The sequence below is a fragment of the Salmo salar genome, chromosome ssa14 (assembly GCF_905237065.1).
Source record: "Salmo salar chromosome ssa14, Ssal_v3.1, whole genome shotgun sequence".
Lineage (NCBI taxonomy): Eukaryota > Metazoa > Chordata > Actinopteri > Salmoniformes > Salmonidae > Salmo > Salmo salar.
Window position 1 is genome coordinate 40,431,386 of NC_059455.1, and position 16,088 is coordinate 40,447,473.

At 44.2% G+C, this 16,088-nt stretch overlaps 1 protein-coding gene across 1 annotated transcript; it reads right to left on the reverse strand.

Moving 5' to 3' along the window:
* Positions 1–365: 365 nt before the first annotated feature.
* On the reverse strand, positions 366–9,699 carry LOC106569667 (cholinergic receptor, nicotinic, gamma). Its single transcript, XM_014141228.2, has 12 exons — positions 9,504–9,699; positions 6,639–6,778; positions 6,460–6,504; positions 6,211–6,335; positions 5,897–6,052; positions 5,088–5,185; positions 4,536–4,736; positions 4,052–4,166; positions 3,140–3,254; positions 2,347–2,620; positions 1,945–2,078; positions 366–1,756 (listed from the first exon to the last, which is right to left on the reverse strand). Exons 1-12 carry the CDS (start codon positions 9,568–9,570, stop codon positions 1,532–1,534), a joined length of 1,695 nt encoding a protein of 564 aa, XP_013996703.1. The 5' UTR covers positions 9,571–9,699; the 3' UTR covers positions 366–1,531.
* Between the last annotated feature and the right edge of the window lie 6,389 nt (positions 9,700–16,088).

Genomic DNA, 16,088 nt, shown 5'->3' on the forward strand with positions numbered 1-16,088 from the left:
GGCATCTGTTGATTGAAGTTAGTGTCTAGCAAGCAAGCAGCTGCGTTTTTCAAACAGGGATGGGTGAAGTAGGCTTCTATCTCGTGCTCTACTTTGTGTGTGGGTGTGTACACGTGTGTGTGTGTGTGTGTGTGTGTGTGTGTGTGTGTGTGTGTGTGTGTGTGTGTGTGTGTGTGTGTGTGTGTGTGTGTGTTTGCGAGAATAAGTTATATGCATGTCTGTGTGCTTGTGTGTTACCATGCGTGTGTTTGTTATGCTCACAAACGTGTGTTTATGTTGTATGGGAGTGTGTGTGTGTGTGTGTGTGGGGGGGGGGTTCACCCACTGGTCTCTCTGACTCTGCCTCACACCCATACTACCAAAAGTTGTTATACCTTTACTTTTAATGAAACAAAGTTAATCTTTGAACAACAACAAAAAACACGTGTATGATCAACAATCTAGAAAAGAGAACACTGTGTTCGCTGATTAATATCAAAATCACAACTAAATTAACTATCTTACAAAAAACATGATGGATGATGGTTGCCCAGCCTGGTCTCATAGATTAGACGTAACATAGTAAATGTAAATCCGAGACACTCAAATTAATATGATATATTATGTTCTGTATGGTTACATAAGATAGAAGGTAACTTAAGTAGGATGGTTGTTCGGGGTGGATGGGTATACGTATAATGCGAAGGTCTAGCAAACTAAAGGTTGTGTGTTTGAATTTGTAAGTCGCTCTGGATAAGAGCGTCTGCTAAATGACTAAAATGTAAATGTGAAATGTGAATCTCATCACGTACAACTTTAGCATTTTGTCTAATTAGCATCTTTACAACTACTTACTGCCTTTTAGCTACTTTGTAACTACTTAGCATGTTAGCTTAACTTTAATCCTAACCTTAACCCTAACCCCTAGCCAAGCTAACGTTAGCCACCTAGCTAACGTTAGTAACAACAAATTGTAATTCGGAACATATATGTTTTGAAATCCGTAACATATTGTACAAATTGTAATTCGTAACATATTATATGAAATGGATGATGGACATCCACAAATTAATACATACCATACGAAACGTAACATATCATATTAATTGGAGTGTCCTGGATTTACCTTTATTAGGTTACGTCTACCCCTGAGTCCAGGTTGGGTTGCCTTAAAGAAAGTAAACATAACAGTGTGATAAAACCTTAACATATTACTCAGTGGTAATATCTATGTTCAAAAATACCACCTTCAACCATTTCTCTGAAACACACATATCATACAAGGCATCAGTGTGTATGGTCAAGCATATCCCTTTGTAATTAGTATGGACATCTATAATCCACTGTCAAAATCTTTGTTGTCTCACTGAATGAGCAAACTCATAAACTGCAAAACCTGTGACAGACCCACATGGTTTAGTTTCAGTCTCAGACCACCAATACATACATAACCATAGATCTCTCAAGGGTTTCTGTAGCCACAATAACCTGTGCTAAAACCCATTCCTTTCTAGGGCCATTTTCAGACCTCTTCCTGGTTTATAGACATTTCTCAACCCAGTAGATTTTCACCAGTGTCATTCCCAGAGAGATCGGTGATGTTATTCCCTAACGGAGGAAGGTACTTCCTGGGATCACCAGGGAAAGGTACGGAGGGGGGCTGGTTGAAATGCCCCATCAGGAAGATTCCGATGGTGCCCATGAAGAACGACAGCGCCATGGCGATGAAGCACACCCTGTCAATCACCCGGCCAACCAGGAACCACTCCTCATTCTCCTGTTGTGGCATCAGAGGGACAGGTCAGAGGGGAGACTAAGAAGTGGAGAATCACTCTAAATGTTGGGAAATCAGTTTCCTTTCAGTAATGAAAGAGTAATGAACGGTATTACAGAGTGAAACATGTTCTGGCACAAAATGGTAACTGTGCATCACCCAGGTGGGTGAAAAGAATTTGGGAGACTCACACTCTCAAAGTTGTTTTGCTGCCTGGCACTCTTGGCAATATGTTTGCAGGATTCCACACACTGGCGCACCTCCGGTGAGGCCTGGGCCAGGCTGGTCCCCAGGTCCTGTGCCGTACCCCCCTCAAGACTGTTATCTAGGGTCAAAGGTTAAAACAGAGAATTAACCTATACAAATTTCTTGCAATTTTCTCGCAGCTAAGATTGAAAATATGGTAACACTTTACATTAAACTACCCTTATTATTGTGTAATTACACTGTACTTACAGCAGCAAACCCAACCCTAGCTTCATGTCCAGCTGCTGGTTCAACCCTAACCCTTATACCAACCCTTATCCTTTTCCTAAGTGGAGGGTAAGTACAGTGAATTCCCATTGTAATATTCTATGTGTAACCGTACTCACAGATCTTATCCAGTGCAGATTTCATGAGGCCGTCTCTCTCTCTGAGCCTGGAGAACATGAGTTCAGACCGGGCCGTCTTCATGACGTATTCTTCTGCCTTGATGATGAGTCCTAGGGAGCTGCGGCGCCGGCAGGGGACTAGAAATATGTTACTCCCACTGTCGGTACTGTGACTGTGACCATTACCGGTTCCATCACTGAAGTCACAGTCCTCAGACGGTGTCCACGGTCGCATCTGCATCCTCAGCAGCCGAGGCAGGATGTTCAGCAGGACCTGAGGTCAACATTGTCAAGGGTCAAAGGTCAACACCAGAGTTGGGGTAGGTAGCCTAGTGGTTAAGAGCATTGGGCCAATAACGTAAGGTCGCTGGTTCGAATCCCCTAGCATAAACTTTTGATGTGCCTTTGAGCAAGGCACATAAACCCAATTGATCCTGTAAGTGGCTCTGGATAAGAGCGTCTGCTAAATGACTAAAATATAAATGTAAATATGGGGCCAATTTGAATTGAAGTCACTCAATTCAGGAAGTCTATTTATATATATACATAGATTACTTGTCCTTAGTTTATTGATAAATCATTCAAATTAGATTTTTTTAAATCTATTTGTGAATTAGAATTTCAGTTTAATTCCTGAATTGACCCCATCCCTGGTCAACACTACCAGTCCAGATCAGCCAAACTTTCCCTTATGCCTAACAAGCCATCGAGTAATGCAGAGGACCATATAAAACCACATTAGAGGCGTGGGACGCTTCTGACAAACTTGCTGGTCACAGTTTTACAGTCTTACCTTCCTGACTTTATTGTTCATGATGTGTGTATTGGGGGACCTTAGAGAGAGGTTCAGCACGATGACACAGTTCATTACTATGATGGTGGTCACGGACATGACAAACATCAGGTACCTACAAAACACATGAAGCCATTAAAGCTAACGGTTACAGAAATCAGGACTGCAGACAGGCTCTATAGACTTCTGTTATAGACCTCTATATGAGTGACCTGTTGTTATGTTGGACACCTACTGTCAAAAAAATATGTTATTAAATATTTTGACATTTTTTGCAAAATTAAAGATTTAAGGAAATACAGGCAGGCACCACATTACTACAAGACAAAACAGCTCACTCAATCAAATCTGATGCTCTATATAAGCCAGCTTTGATATAATAAAAAAAATCTTGAAAAGGTAGTGGAATGGGGTAATGTCTTAGTGTGATGTGGGAAGAATCCAATACTTTATCTTGTATGTGGTACAAATCACATTATTGTGGGAGAACCTCCTCTAAGAGTATGAATTAGTTTGAGAAGGTTTGAATCCTAATCAACCTGCTTACACATAGTCTGAAGTACAATACCAACATAGCTGCTGTAGTAGGTCAAAGCTGTGTGCTGGAAAACCTTGGTAGAGCATGGGTAAAGTACAGTAGGCATTGTGGGGCTCGTGAATTTCCTTTCTTTATCGACCAATGGCTTTCCTCTCTTCCGACCAATGGCTACTTCTCACTTAAAACATAGTTTTTTTTGTTTTTAATAGAATAACATTACAACTAGAAGGTTGTTTTCCATTAAGAAAATTGTGTGACTTGCTTCCACTCTTTAGAAGTATTTTTGTGGTAGTTGAAGAAGTTTAAAACATTTTACTTAAAGGAAAGCAGTAAAATATAGTCTAAGTAAATTATATTAAAATAAGTGGTCCTACTTTCCGATAAGAGGAACAGTCTGGGAGGTTTCTGGAACCTTGTTGGCTATGAGGATGAGGAAGACAGTCTGGGCCAGGAGAATCATGATGGACACGGTGCACTTCTGACCCCCAGCTGACCAAAACCAAAATCGGATCACAAGCACAGAGAGTCAATCAGTTGATAAACATCTACATTTACATTTATATTTTTGTCATTAAGCAGCTCTTATTCGGAGCGACACACAGTTCATCATCAGACAATTAAATACTGTATGTACTGGATTGCACAAGCATCTATAGGTGTATCAGAGGTGTTACCGGGTAGGTTAGGTGAATGTGCGGACGGTGAGTATGTGAGTGTGTGTGTGTGTGTTTGTGCATGAACGTGTGTGCGCGTGAACGTGGGTGTGCATACGCGTGTACATGTGTATTCGTCCGTGTGTGTGCGCGAACTTGTGTGCATATGTGTGTACATGTGTGTGTGAGTCCATGCAGTCGTCACCTTTGGCAGGCAGGAAGTAGACGAGCAGGCCCAGGGATGAGATGAGGACACAGGGAACGATGATGTTGATGACGTAGAACAGAGGTTTCCTCTGGATCATCAGGAAGAACACCACTTCCTGGTACTCTAACTCATCTTTAGTGTAGCGCTGGTTAATCAGCTTCTTAGCAGGCCTGTGTTTGATGATCCACTCCCCATTCTCTGGCAACAGACGAGAGCTAGAGTTAATATGAATAGTGTCATGGCTTCCATGTAAGCTGCTTAGAACATTATATAATTCTGTCTAGAATGAGATAACGAGAGAACAAGAGAACAAGAGGTTTGAATCCTGTTCAGTTCCCAGATGATGCAAGAACTTTGTATTTGTTTTTAACAAACAGAACCCAAATTGAATTGAACGTTTATTGACGATTCTATGAAAATGTATTGTCTTTTTGTAAAATGCTCTCATGTTATCCTCTGTTCCCTAATGTCCCTAGTTTTTTTCATACGCTCACAAAAAAAAACACATAAATCAATCAAGGTGTTTGCGGCGTAGGGTTACTACAATACCTGTAAAAGCCTCAGGGTCGATCACCACCCACTCCACAGGCTGGTTTTCCTCCTCTGTGAGAACTAGTTCTATCTCGTTTGCGTTGTAGGTCTGGGAACTGAACACAGGGATAGAGGAAACACAGTCATCCATAACTGTGAAACCAAAAACACAGAACCTCCACTGACACACCAATAAGCTACATCTCATATTGACTAATGATATTTTTTATATTTGCGGTTTAATCGATTGGTTTCCCAGACAATTTTGCATACACTTTGGGCTGGATTAAATCCGTATCGCGAAAGATCCACGTTATAGCTCGATTGAAATTTAAAGGCAATGTTCCTGTGTTCGCAGAGACTGCATTCACAGTAAATGCTGCATGTGTTGACTGAATCGGAAAATTAACTTTACATTTTAACATAGCTTTGCGATGCGGATTGAATCCAGCCTCCACTCAATTCTTTCAGATCTGCTGAAGGGGTATACAGTATAACGGCCCAGGGAGGTTAAGGGCGAACTAGTCAGTTGCAACCAAAATGTCTAGTCTGCACTTAACCCAAACCCTCTGAATCAAAGAGGTGTTGGGGGCTGCCTTAATCAACGTCATCGGCACCCAGGAAGCAGTTGTTGTCAGGGGGTTAACTGCCTTGCTCAAGGGCAGAACGGCAGTTTTATTTACACATTTTCCTTTTTGGGGATTCGAACCAGCAACCTTTTCGGGTAACTGGTCCAACGCTCTTAACCGCTAGGCTACCTGCAGCTGGTGGTTATTTTCAGTTGAGATTAGTCATTAGTGGGGTGTGTGTGACTGTGACGCCCATACCGGAACACCATGGTGCAGTTCTGCCAGTCGAAGGGGAAGTAGTTGACGGTGATGGAGCAGGCGCTGCGATAGATGGCAGGAGGCAGCCAGTACACACAGCCACCAGGAGACACCAGGGCGTTACAGTACATGGCTATCTCAAACTTTCCGTCTACACTTTGGAGAGAGAGAGAGAGAGAAAGGAGGGAGGTTATGTATGGGATTTTTTCTGACATCTGACAACTTCCTAACATGGATGCCGTTATCATGAATCTGCAGTGTTCCCTTGGCCAGCACGTTAAGTGATGATTTTACATCATGCTTTCTAGACTCACTTGTTCTCCAGGATGATGTCAGGCAGCCAGATGCTCTTGGAGGGGATCCTCATCTGGGAGGTGAGGTTTCCGTACAGGATAGACCTGGGAGGTTGGTCCCAACTCAGCCTGTAGTCACACCATTTCTGACAATGGAAAAAGCAGATAACAAATAGAATATGAAAGGAAACGAAGACAAAGAGTCGGGAGACATGGTGTGGTACTAAGCCACTGTGTGAGTGTTTAACCTGAGTCGACAAGGGATTTTACCATTTCAATCCAGACGCTGGTTGTAAGGGCTTCTTCCTTTTCATTCTAGGGATGGAAAGCAAGATGATCACACAGAGACACACACACACACACACACACACACACACACACACACACACACACACACACACACACACACACACACACACACACACACACACACACACACACACACTGACCAGGGAAATAAGGTTGGTGAGGGTCATCTTGACGGTGACCTGTGTGATGTCACCACTCTTCTCCATGGGCCGGACGTTCTTGTTGTAGCCTATCATCAGGTCCTTGAACAGCTCCCCCTCCAGGTTCACCCCTGCCACTGCTGAGATACAATCAGAGACAAAATGATTGAGTGAGATAGAGAGAGACACATGGTGAGATACAATGAGAGACGCCGAGTGGGTTAGAGTGAGAGAGACAAATAGTGACAGCGTGAGATAGAGGGAGATAGGGTGAGGTAGAGGGAGATAGTGGGAGATAGAGTGAGTTATTAATACTTCAATAGGGGAACACACAAGGTTGGATGTCAGCTAAAACTGCACGATATATACAAGAGTATGTGGACACCCCTTCAAATGAGTGGATTCAGCTTTTTCAGCCACACCCGTTGATGACAGGTGTATAAAATGAAGCACACAGCCATGCAATCTCCATAGACAAACATTGGCATTAGAATGGCCTTACTGAAGAGCTCAGTGGCTTTCAATGTGGCATCGTCATAGGATGCCACCTTTCCAACAAGTGAGTTCGTCAAATTTCTGCCCTGCTAGAGCTTCCCGGTCAACTGTAAGTGCTGTTATTATGAAGTGGACATGTCTAGGAGCACCAACGGATCATCCGTGAAGTGGTAGGCCCCTCAAGCTCACAGTACGGGACAGCCGAGTACGTGACATGTAAAAATCATCTGTCCTCGGTTGCAAGACTCACTACCGAGTTAAAAACTGTCTCTGGAAGCAACATCAGCACAAGAACTGTTAGTCGGGAGCTTCATTAAATGGGTTTCCATGGCAGAGCAATGCCAAGCGTCGGCTGGAGTGGTGTAAAGCTCGACGCCATTGGACTCTGGAGCAGTGGAAACGCGTTCTCTGGAGTGATGAATCCCACTTCACCATCTGGCTTTGGAGGATGCCAGGAGAGCGCTACCTGCCCCAATGCATAGTGGCAACTGTAAATTATGGTGGAGGAGGAATAATGGTCTGGGGCTGTTTTCCATGGTTCATGCTAGGCCCCTTAGTTCCAGTGAAGGGAAATCTTAATGCTACAGCATACAATGACATTCTAGACAATTCTGTGCTTCCAAATTTGTGGCAACAGTTTGGGGAAGGCCCGTTCCTGTTTCAGCATGAAAATGCCACCGTGCATTAAGCAAGGTCCATACATAAATGGTTTGTCAAGATCGGTGTGGCAGAACTTGACTGGCCTGCACAGAACCCTGACTTTAGCCCCATCGGACACCTTTGGGATGAATTGGAACGCCGACTGTGAGCCAGGACTAATCACCCAACATCAGTGCCCGACCTCACTAATGATCTTGTGGCTGAATGGAAGCAACTTCCAACATCTAGTGGAAAGCCTTTCCAAAAGAGTGGAGGTTGTTAATGCCCATGATTTTGGAATGAGATGCTCGACGAGCAGATGTCCACGTACTTTTGGTCATGTGGTGTAGCATACTGTGAATGTGATATGTTTTTCCTGCAGCAAATTATTCTTTCAATGTTATATACAAACAGATAAAAATATGTATTTTATTCCAACTTCAAAGACATAAAAAACAAACATTGTCAAGATATGCGAGAATATGCATATAATTGGTACCATTGGAAAGAAAACACTTTGAAGTTTGTAGATATGTTAAAATAATGTAGGAGAATATAACACAATAGATATGGTAGGAGAACCCCCAACCCCAAAAAAGTTTATTTTGAGGGACCGTGCTCTTACAATGGAAAGTATAGGGGCATACTGAATTCCAGCTCCCAGGATGCAATTCCTATGGTTTCCACAGGGTGTCAGCAGTTTATGTTCAAGGTTTCAGGCTTGTAACTTCCAAAACGAATAAGAAATATCAGTTTTAGTACAGGGACACAGTCTTGGAAATTCGTGTTTATTTTGAGGGACCGTGCTCTTACAATGGAAAGTATAGGGGCATACTGAATTCCAGCTCCCAGGATGCAATTCCTATGGTTTCCACAGGGTGTCAGCAGTTTATGTTCAAGGTTTCAGGCTTGTAACTTCCAAAACGAATAAGAAATATCAGTTTTAGTACAGGGACACAGTCTTGGAAATTCGTGTTTGGGCGCGCCATGAAGACAAGACGCACCTGCTAAAATCGGTTTCCTATTGAACATACTTCTTTCCGTAAGAAATATTATAGTTTGATTACATTTTAGGGTATCTGATGAGTAAATAAAAACATATTTTGACTTGTTGAAACAAAGTTTAGGAGTAGATTTTCAGATTCCTTTCTCTGCATATTGAACGAGTGGATTACTCAAATCGATGGCGCCAACTAAACAGACTTTTTGGGATATAAAGAAGGATTTTATCTAACAAAACAACACTACATGTTATAGCTGGGACCCTTTGGATGACAAATCAGAGGAAGATTTTCCAAAAGTAAGTGAATATTTAATCGCTATTTGTGAATTTATGAAACCTGTGCCGGTGGAAAAATATTTTGATGTGGGGTGCCGTCCTCAAACAATCGCATGGCATGCTTTCGCCTAGGCTTAAGAAGTTTTTAATCAAAAGACAGCTTCTCTAAGGGCCTTTTTTTTGGAACACACAAAAATAGCTCAACTATTTTTAATTGTTTATTCTGTTCTCTAGTGACACTTTTTAACCATGCAAAACATTTGTGCCATTTTGAAGTGTTTGTATAAAGCTTTAAACTAATTGTCATAATGCTTCTACCGACCGCTCAGAAAACCTGTATAAGCTACTCATCCCATACCCTGACATTCCAATAAATACCAATAAAATACCAATTGAAATACCTCTAGAAACTAGCCATGCTTATACAGTAAAGTGGATGCTAACATTCTTACCAGTAGTGAAGATGAAGAGAAATATCCATAGACCGAGTGGTGGAAAGCGTTGAGATCCTGCTGCCATCTCTGGGACTGAGATTATTATCGTTTCATACTACTCTTTAGGTTTGGCTGCCACCTGCCAAGGGGTGAGGGGTGATGTGTGGTGTGTGTGGCAGGGGTGGGGTGTAGTTGTTCGTTTGTGTGTGTGTGTGTGGTGGTCAGGGTTGTGTCAGTTTCAGGGGAGGGTTTACTGTCTTATGGCCCTAAAAGTATTTCTGGAGCGCTGCACTCCTACTGTGTATCCCAGGACTGCATTGTCAGCTGTCACAACGCACGCACGCACGCACGCACGCACGCACACACGCACACACACACACACACACACACACACACACACACACACACACACACACACACACACACACACACACACACACACACACACACGGAACTGGAATGTGTAGCGGCCCTTTTACGGGCTCCTTACCAATTATTTAATTTCGTGTGTTTTTTTACACTGATTGTAACTTTTTTTGTACATAATGTTTTCACCTTTGTTTCCTATGACCGAAAAGAACAGCGATCACTAACCTCGATTTGGATGAAGATTTCCACTTCAAAGATTCGGAGGCACAGGACATACTGCTAATCCCGGACCAGGCCCTCATCCCCGAAACTCGGAAGAGAAAGTTACGGCGATAGAGGTCAACGTGGGGGCACCCTGATGAAATTACGATATAGAGGTCGACGTGGGGGCACCCTGATGAAACTACGATATAGAGGTCGACGTGGGGGCACCCTGATGAAATTACGATATAGAGGTCGACGTGGGGGCACCCTGATGAAACTACGATATAGAGGTCGACGTGGGGGAACCCTGATGAAACTACGATATAGAGGTCGACGTGGGGGAACCCTGATGAAACTACGATATAGAGGTCGACGTGGGGTCACCCTGATGAAACTACGATATAGAGGTCGACGTGGGGGAACCCTGATGAAACTACAATATAGAGGTCGACGTGGGGGCACCCTGATGAAACTACGATATAGAGGTCGACGTGGGGGAACCCTGATGAAACTACGATATAGACGTCGACGTGGGGGCACCCTGATGAAACTACGATATAGAGGTCAACGTGGGGGCACCCTGATGAAATTACGATATAGAGGTCGACGTGGGGGCACCCTGATGAAACTACGATATAGAGGTCGACGTGGGGGCACCCTGATGAAATTACGATATAGAGGTCGACGTGGGGGCACCCTGATGAAACTACGATATAGAGGTCGACGTGGGGGAACCCTGATGAAACTACGATATAGAGGTCGACGTGGGGGAACCCTGATGAAACTACGATATAGAGGTCGACGTGGGGTCACCCTGATGAAACTACGATATAGAGGTCGACGTGGGGGAACCCTGATGAAACTACAATATAGAGGTCGACGTGGGGGCACCCTGATGAAACTACGATATAGAGGTCGACGTGGGGGAACCCTGATGAAACTACGATATAGACGTCGACGTGGGGGCACCCTGATGAAACTACGATATAGAGGTCGACGTGGGGGCACCCTGATGAAACTTCACCGGCGAGTAAATGAACTGTCTCTACCCTCTGTTCTACTGGTGAATGTACAATCACTGGAGAACAAACTGGATGAGCTCTGTTCAAGACTATCCTGTCAACGGGACCTGAAGAACTGTAATATCCGATGCTTCTCAGAAACTTGGCTGAATAAGGACATGGATAATATACAACTAGTTATTTTTCTATGCATCGGCAGGATAGAACGACAGTGTCAGGTAAGCTCAAAGGGGTAGTGTGTGTCTCTTTGGTAACAACAGCTGATGTGCGATCTCTAATATTAAGGAGGTCCCGAGGTTCTACTCACCTGAGTTAGATTACCTCATGATAAGCTGTAGAACATAATATTTACCCTGTGAGTTGTCATGTATATTTTTCATAGCTGCCTGTTTACCAGACCAATTCTCAATCCATTAAATGTATTTAGAAAACCCTTTTTTCATCAGAAGTTGTCACAAAGTGCTTATACAGAAACCAAGCATAAAACCCCAGAGAGCAAGCAATGCAGATGTAGAAGCACGGTGGTTGGGAAAAACTGACAGCACCTAGCCGTCATGAGGCGACCGACAGCAACTAGCCATCATGAGGCGACAGCAACTAGCCGTCATGAGGCGACCAACAGCAGCTAGCCCTCATTAGTCGACAGCAGCTAGCCATCATAAGGCAACAGCAGCTAGCCGTCATTAGGCGACAGCAGCTAGCCATCATAAGGCAACAGCATCTAGCCGTCATGAGGCGACAGCAGCTAGCCATCATAAGGCAACAGCAACTAGCCGTCATGAGGCGACCGACAGCAGCTAGCCGTCATTAGGCGACATTAACTGCTGTAGCGTCATGAGGCGAAAGCAACTAGCCGTCATGAGGCGAAAGCAACTAGCCATCATGAGGCAACAGCAGCTAGCCGTCATGAGGCGAGCGACAGCAACTAGCCGTCATGAGGCGACCGACAGCAGCTAGCCGTCATGAGGCGACAGCAACTAGCCGTCATGAGGCGACAGCAACTAGCCGTCATGAGGCGAAAGCAACTAGCCATCATGAGGCGACAGCAACTAGCCATCGAGGCGACAGCAACTAGCCGTCATGAGGCGACCGACAGCAGCTAGCCCTCATGAGATGACAGCAACTACTGTAGCCGTCATGAGATGACAGCAGCTAGCCATCATGAGGCAACAGCAACTAGCCGTCATCAGGCGACAGCAGCTAGCCGTCATGAGGCGACAGCAACTAGCCGTCATGAGGCGACCGACAGCAACTAGCCGTCATGAGGCGATAGCAACTACTGTAGCCGTCATGAGGCGACAGCAAATAGCCGTCATGAGGCGACAGCAACAAGCCGTCATGAGGCGACAGCAACTACTGTTACCGTCATGAGGCGACAGCAACTAGCCGTCATGAGGTGACCGACAGCAACTAGCCGTCATGAGGCGACCGACAGCAACTAGATGTCATGAGGCGACCGACAGCAACTAGCCGTCATGAGGCGACCGACAGCAACTAGCCGTCATGAGGCGACAGCAACTAGCCGTCATGAGGCGACAGCAACTAGCCGTCATGAGGCGACAGCAACTAGCCGTCATGAGGCGACAGCAACTAGCCGTCATGAGGTAACAGCAACTACTGTAGCCGTCATGAGGCGACAGCAAATAGCCATCATGAGGCGACAGCAACTAGCCGTCATGAGGCGACAGCAACTACTGTAGCCGTTATGAGGCGACAGCAACTAGCCGTCATGAGGCGACAGCAGCTAGCCGTCATGAGGCGACAGCAGCTAGCCGTCATGAGGCGACAGCTGCTTGCCATCATGAGGCGACAGCAACTCGCACCCTGATGGAAAAATCCCTCTAATATTGCTCCTGTAGTTCACAGCCAGGCTCAGCTTACCGAGTCCCTTGGGAGATCGTTTGTGTATGGGACATATTTGGAATGATTTTGTGATAATAGCTTTGCTTACTGGCATGGAGAGCATTTGCTGTGGTGTCTGTGATGTGTGTCAGTCAGTCTGTTGGCCAGACAAAACATTTTCGCCATCGTCCTTTATGTGTTGGAGACAAAAGGCTAAAGGCCAGGTAAGCTGTTTTGTCAGTATTTACCACTTCTTAGAATGTATTATTGCAATTTTGCTTGAATATCAGCATTGATTTCCAGATTTCAGGACTGGGATGGGATATGGGATCAGCAATAAAAATCATTATTCTACTGGTTTACAGCACATAACACTCATAATATGATATAATACAGCGGTCCTCAAACTCAGTCCTGGGGACCACAAACATTTATTTTTTTGCCCTAGCACTACACAGCTGATTCCAATAATCAACTCATCATCAAGCTTTAATTATATGAATCAGCTGTATAGCGCAAGGGTGAAAAACTAAATGTGCACCAGAGTTTGGGGAACGCTGACATAATATAATGACAACATGACAGACTTCTGAACGTCTGATGTAAGCTTATCAACTACTGACTTTACACAGTCATCATGTGATTATTCATTTTAAGAGATCCCACTGTCGAAAGTTTCAGCTCGGATCCAAACCTTGGGGCCAAAGCCCTCTAATGCCATATGAAAGAAACTGTAGGCTAGCTAGGCTGGGTGGATAACTTGATGTGGTGGAACAGATGTATAGGCCTACAGTATGTTTATACAGCTGTTGCCCTGTTGCCTATTCTCCCGAGTCCCAACCTGGCTAGCTCTTTTTAGGAGCCCCAAACTTCTCATGCTTTCCCTCTGAGGCAGTGATGGGCATAGGATGTAGTGTGTGCAGGCTTTTTTCCCCCAGCCCAGCTTCAATAGATCTGATTCAATAATTATGGTCTTCATAATAGATGACTAGTTGAATCTTGTATGGCTCAACTTCCATTTTGAGCCCTGAGTCAACTTCTTCACAAAAGCTAGTCTAAGACAGACATTTCCTTCTTTTTCCCAACCCTGACCACCATCATCACCCAAATAACATTTCCTATCAGGGTGAGATCTGATCTGTGAACTGTAGGTCTATCAACACAGCTGCAGTTGTCTCTGGTAGATCAAGCCAATTGTTTGTTGATAGTGTGTATACAAACCATCCAAATCATGTCAGACCTGAAAGACAATCCCAGATCTATGACCAGGGTCTGGGAATAGGGATAAGGGCTATGGAGATGAGGGGTGATGGTTCCCTTCCCCCTATCATTCCTCCAGCCTGGATCACCGCAGCTGCTGTGTTGACAGGAAAGCTAATGTTAAAGAGTCAACATTATGCTTATTCTGGTCCAGTGTAGACGATGGACAAAACAAATGAGACCTTGATTCAACCTTGATTCAAAGGACCATGATTGATGAATTGATAGATTATTACAAATTTATGAATGAATGAGTTCAAACGAGGACAAGCGTTCACTGCTGTGCACTTCACATTACCTTACAGCATACTGTTTCACCACTTCACATCACCTTACAGCATACTGTATCACCACTTCACATTACCTTACAGCATACTGTATCACCACTTCACATACCTTACAGCATACTGTATCACCACTTCACATTACCTTACAGCATACTGTATCACCACTTCACATTACCTTACAGCATACTGTATCACCACTTCACATTACCTTACAGCATACTGTATCACCACTTCACATTACAGCATACTATATCACCACTTCACATTACCTTACAGCATACTGTATCACCACTTCACATTACCTTACAGCATACTGTATCACCACTTCACATTACCTTACAGCATACTGTATCACCACTTCACATTACCTTACAGCATACTATATCACCACTTCACATTACCTTACAGCATACTGTATCACCACTTCACATTACCTTACAGCATACTGTATCACCACTTCACATTACCTTACAGCATACTGTATCACCACTTCACATTACCTTACAGCATACTGTATCACCACTTCACATTACCTTACAGCATACTGTATCACCACTTCACATTACCTTACAGCATACTGTATCACCACTTCACATTACCTTACAGCATACTGTATCACCACTTCACATTACCTTACAGCATACTGTATCACCAAGCACAGAAGATGGGATAATAATTTTACTGAGATTTTTTACAAAAATACAAAGCATGTCTCTCTATACAAATAAATATATCAAAACGAAGATACCAACGTACAGCATGTACAATCAATGCTTTAGGACTGTTTAGAAAAGACAGACATTTTTGAATAACTTCTTTTTTTTATACCGGCTCATAGAATGGGCTGTGTCTCACTGCATTATGCCAGCCATGGAGAACAACAAGCTATCTCCATGAACGGTTGCAAGGCACACATTCAAGGCTGTGTGTACAGATAGAGGTCAGAGGTCAAATGATGTCATATTGTAACGCCCCACTCCTGTCTGTGTTCTTCAGAGAGTACAAGAAGAGTTGCTTTGAGAGAATCACAGGTGATATACTGACACAGATATGGCAGCTCTGTGTGTGTGTGTGTGTGTGTGTACACGTGTGTGTGTGTGTGTGTGTGTATTATGTTTAGGTCTCCTAGGATGCCCACCGCCTGGCCCTCCCTCCTCCCATCTGAATGAGTAGTCTCCAGTCTCCTGGTTACTTCTGGGTTCATTTCCCCAACAGATAATGTCTCTGGTCTTTGCCGCCACAAGCTGACTCCAGACCACTTCTACACTGAGTCTTTGACGTGTGTTTGATCTGTTGTTGATAGTGTTTACGTTTTGAGATCATCCAGCGCCAGAGCGATGATGCGTGGCATGCTACAGTAGAAGGACTCGTTCTCCAAACCCACCAGGCTGTAAAAGGTCAGAGGTCGACCCCCCACCACCGCCTTGACCCGTGCCTCGTACAGACCCCGATCGTTCTTAGAGCTCAGGTCTACTAGCACCTGAGAGGAGGAAGAGAGAGAGAGAGAGAGAGAGAAAGAAAATGGAACAGTTTTGAAAGTGTGAAACAGTTATACAGTGACACATCAATTGAAGGAAGAACAAGTGATAAAGTCTGAGTGGTTTGAGTTTACTTGTCTT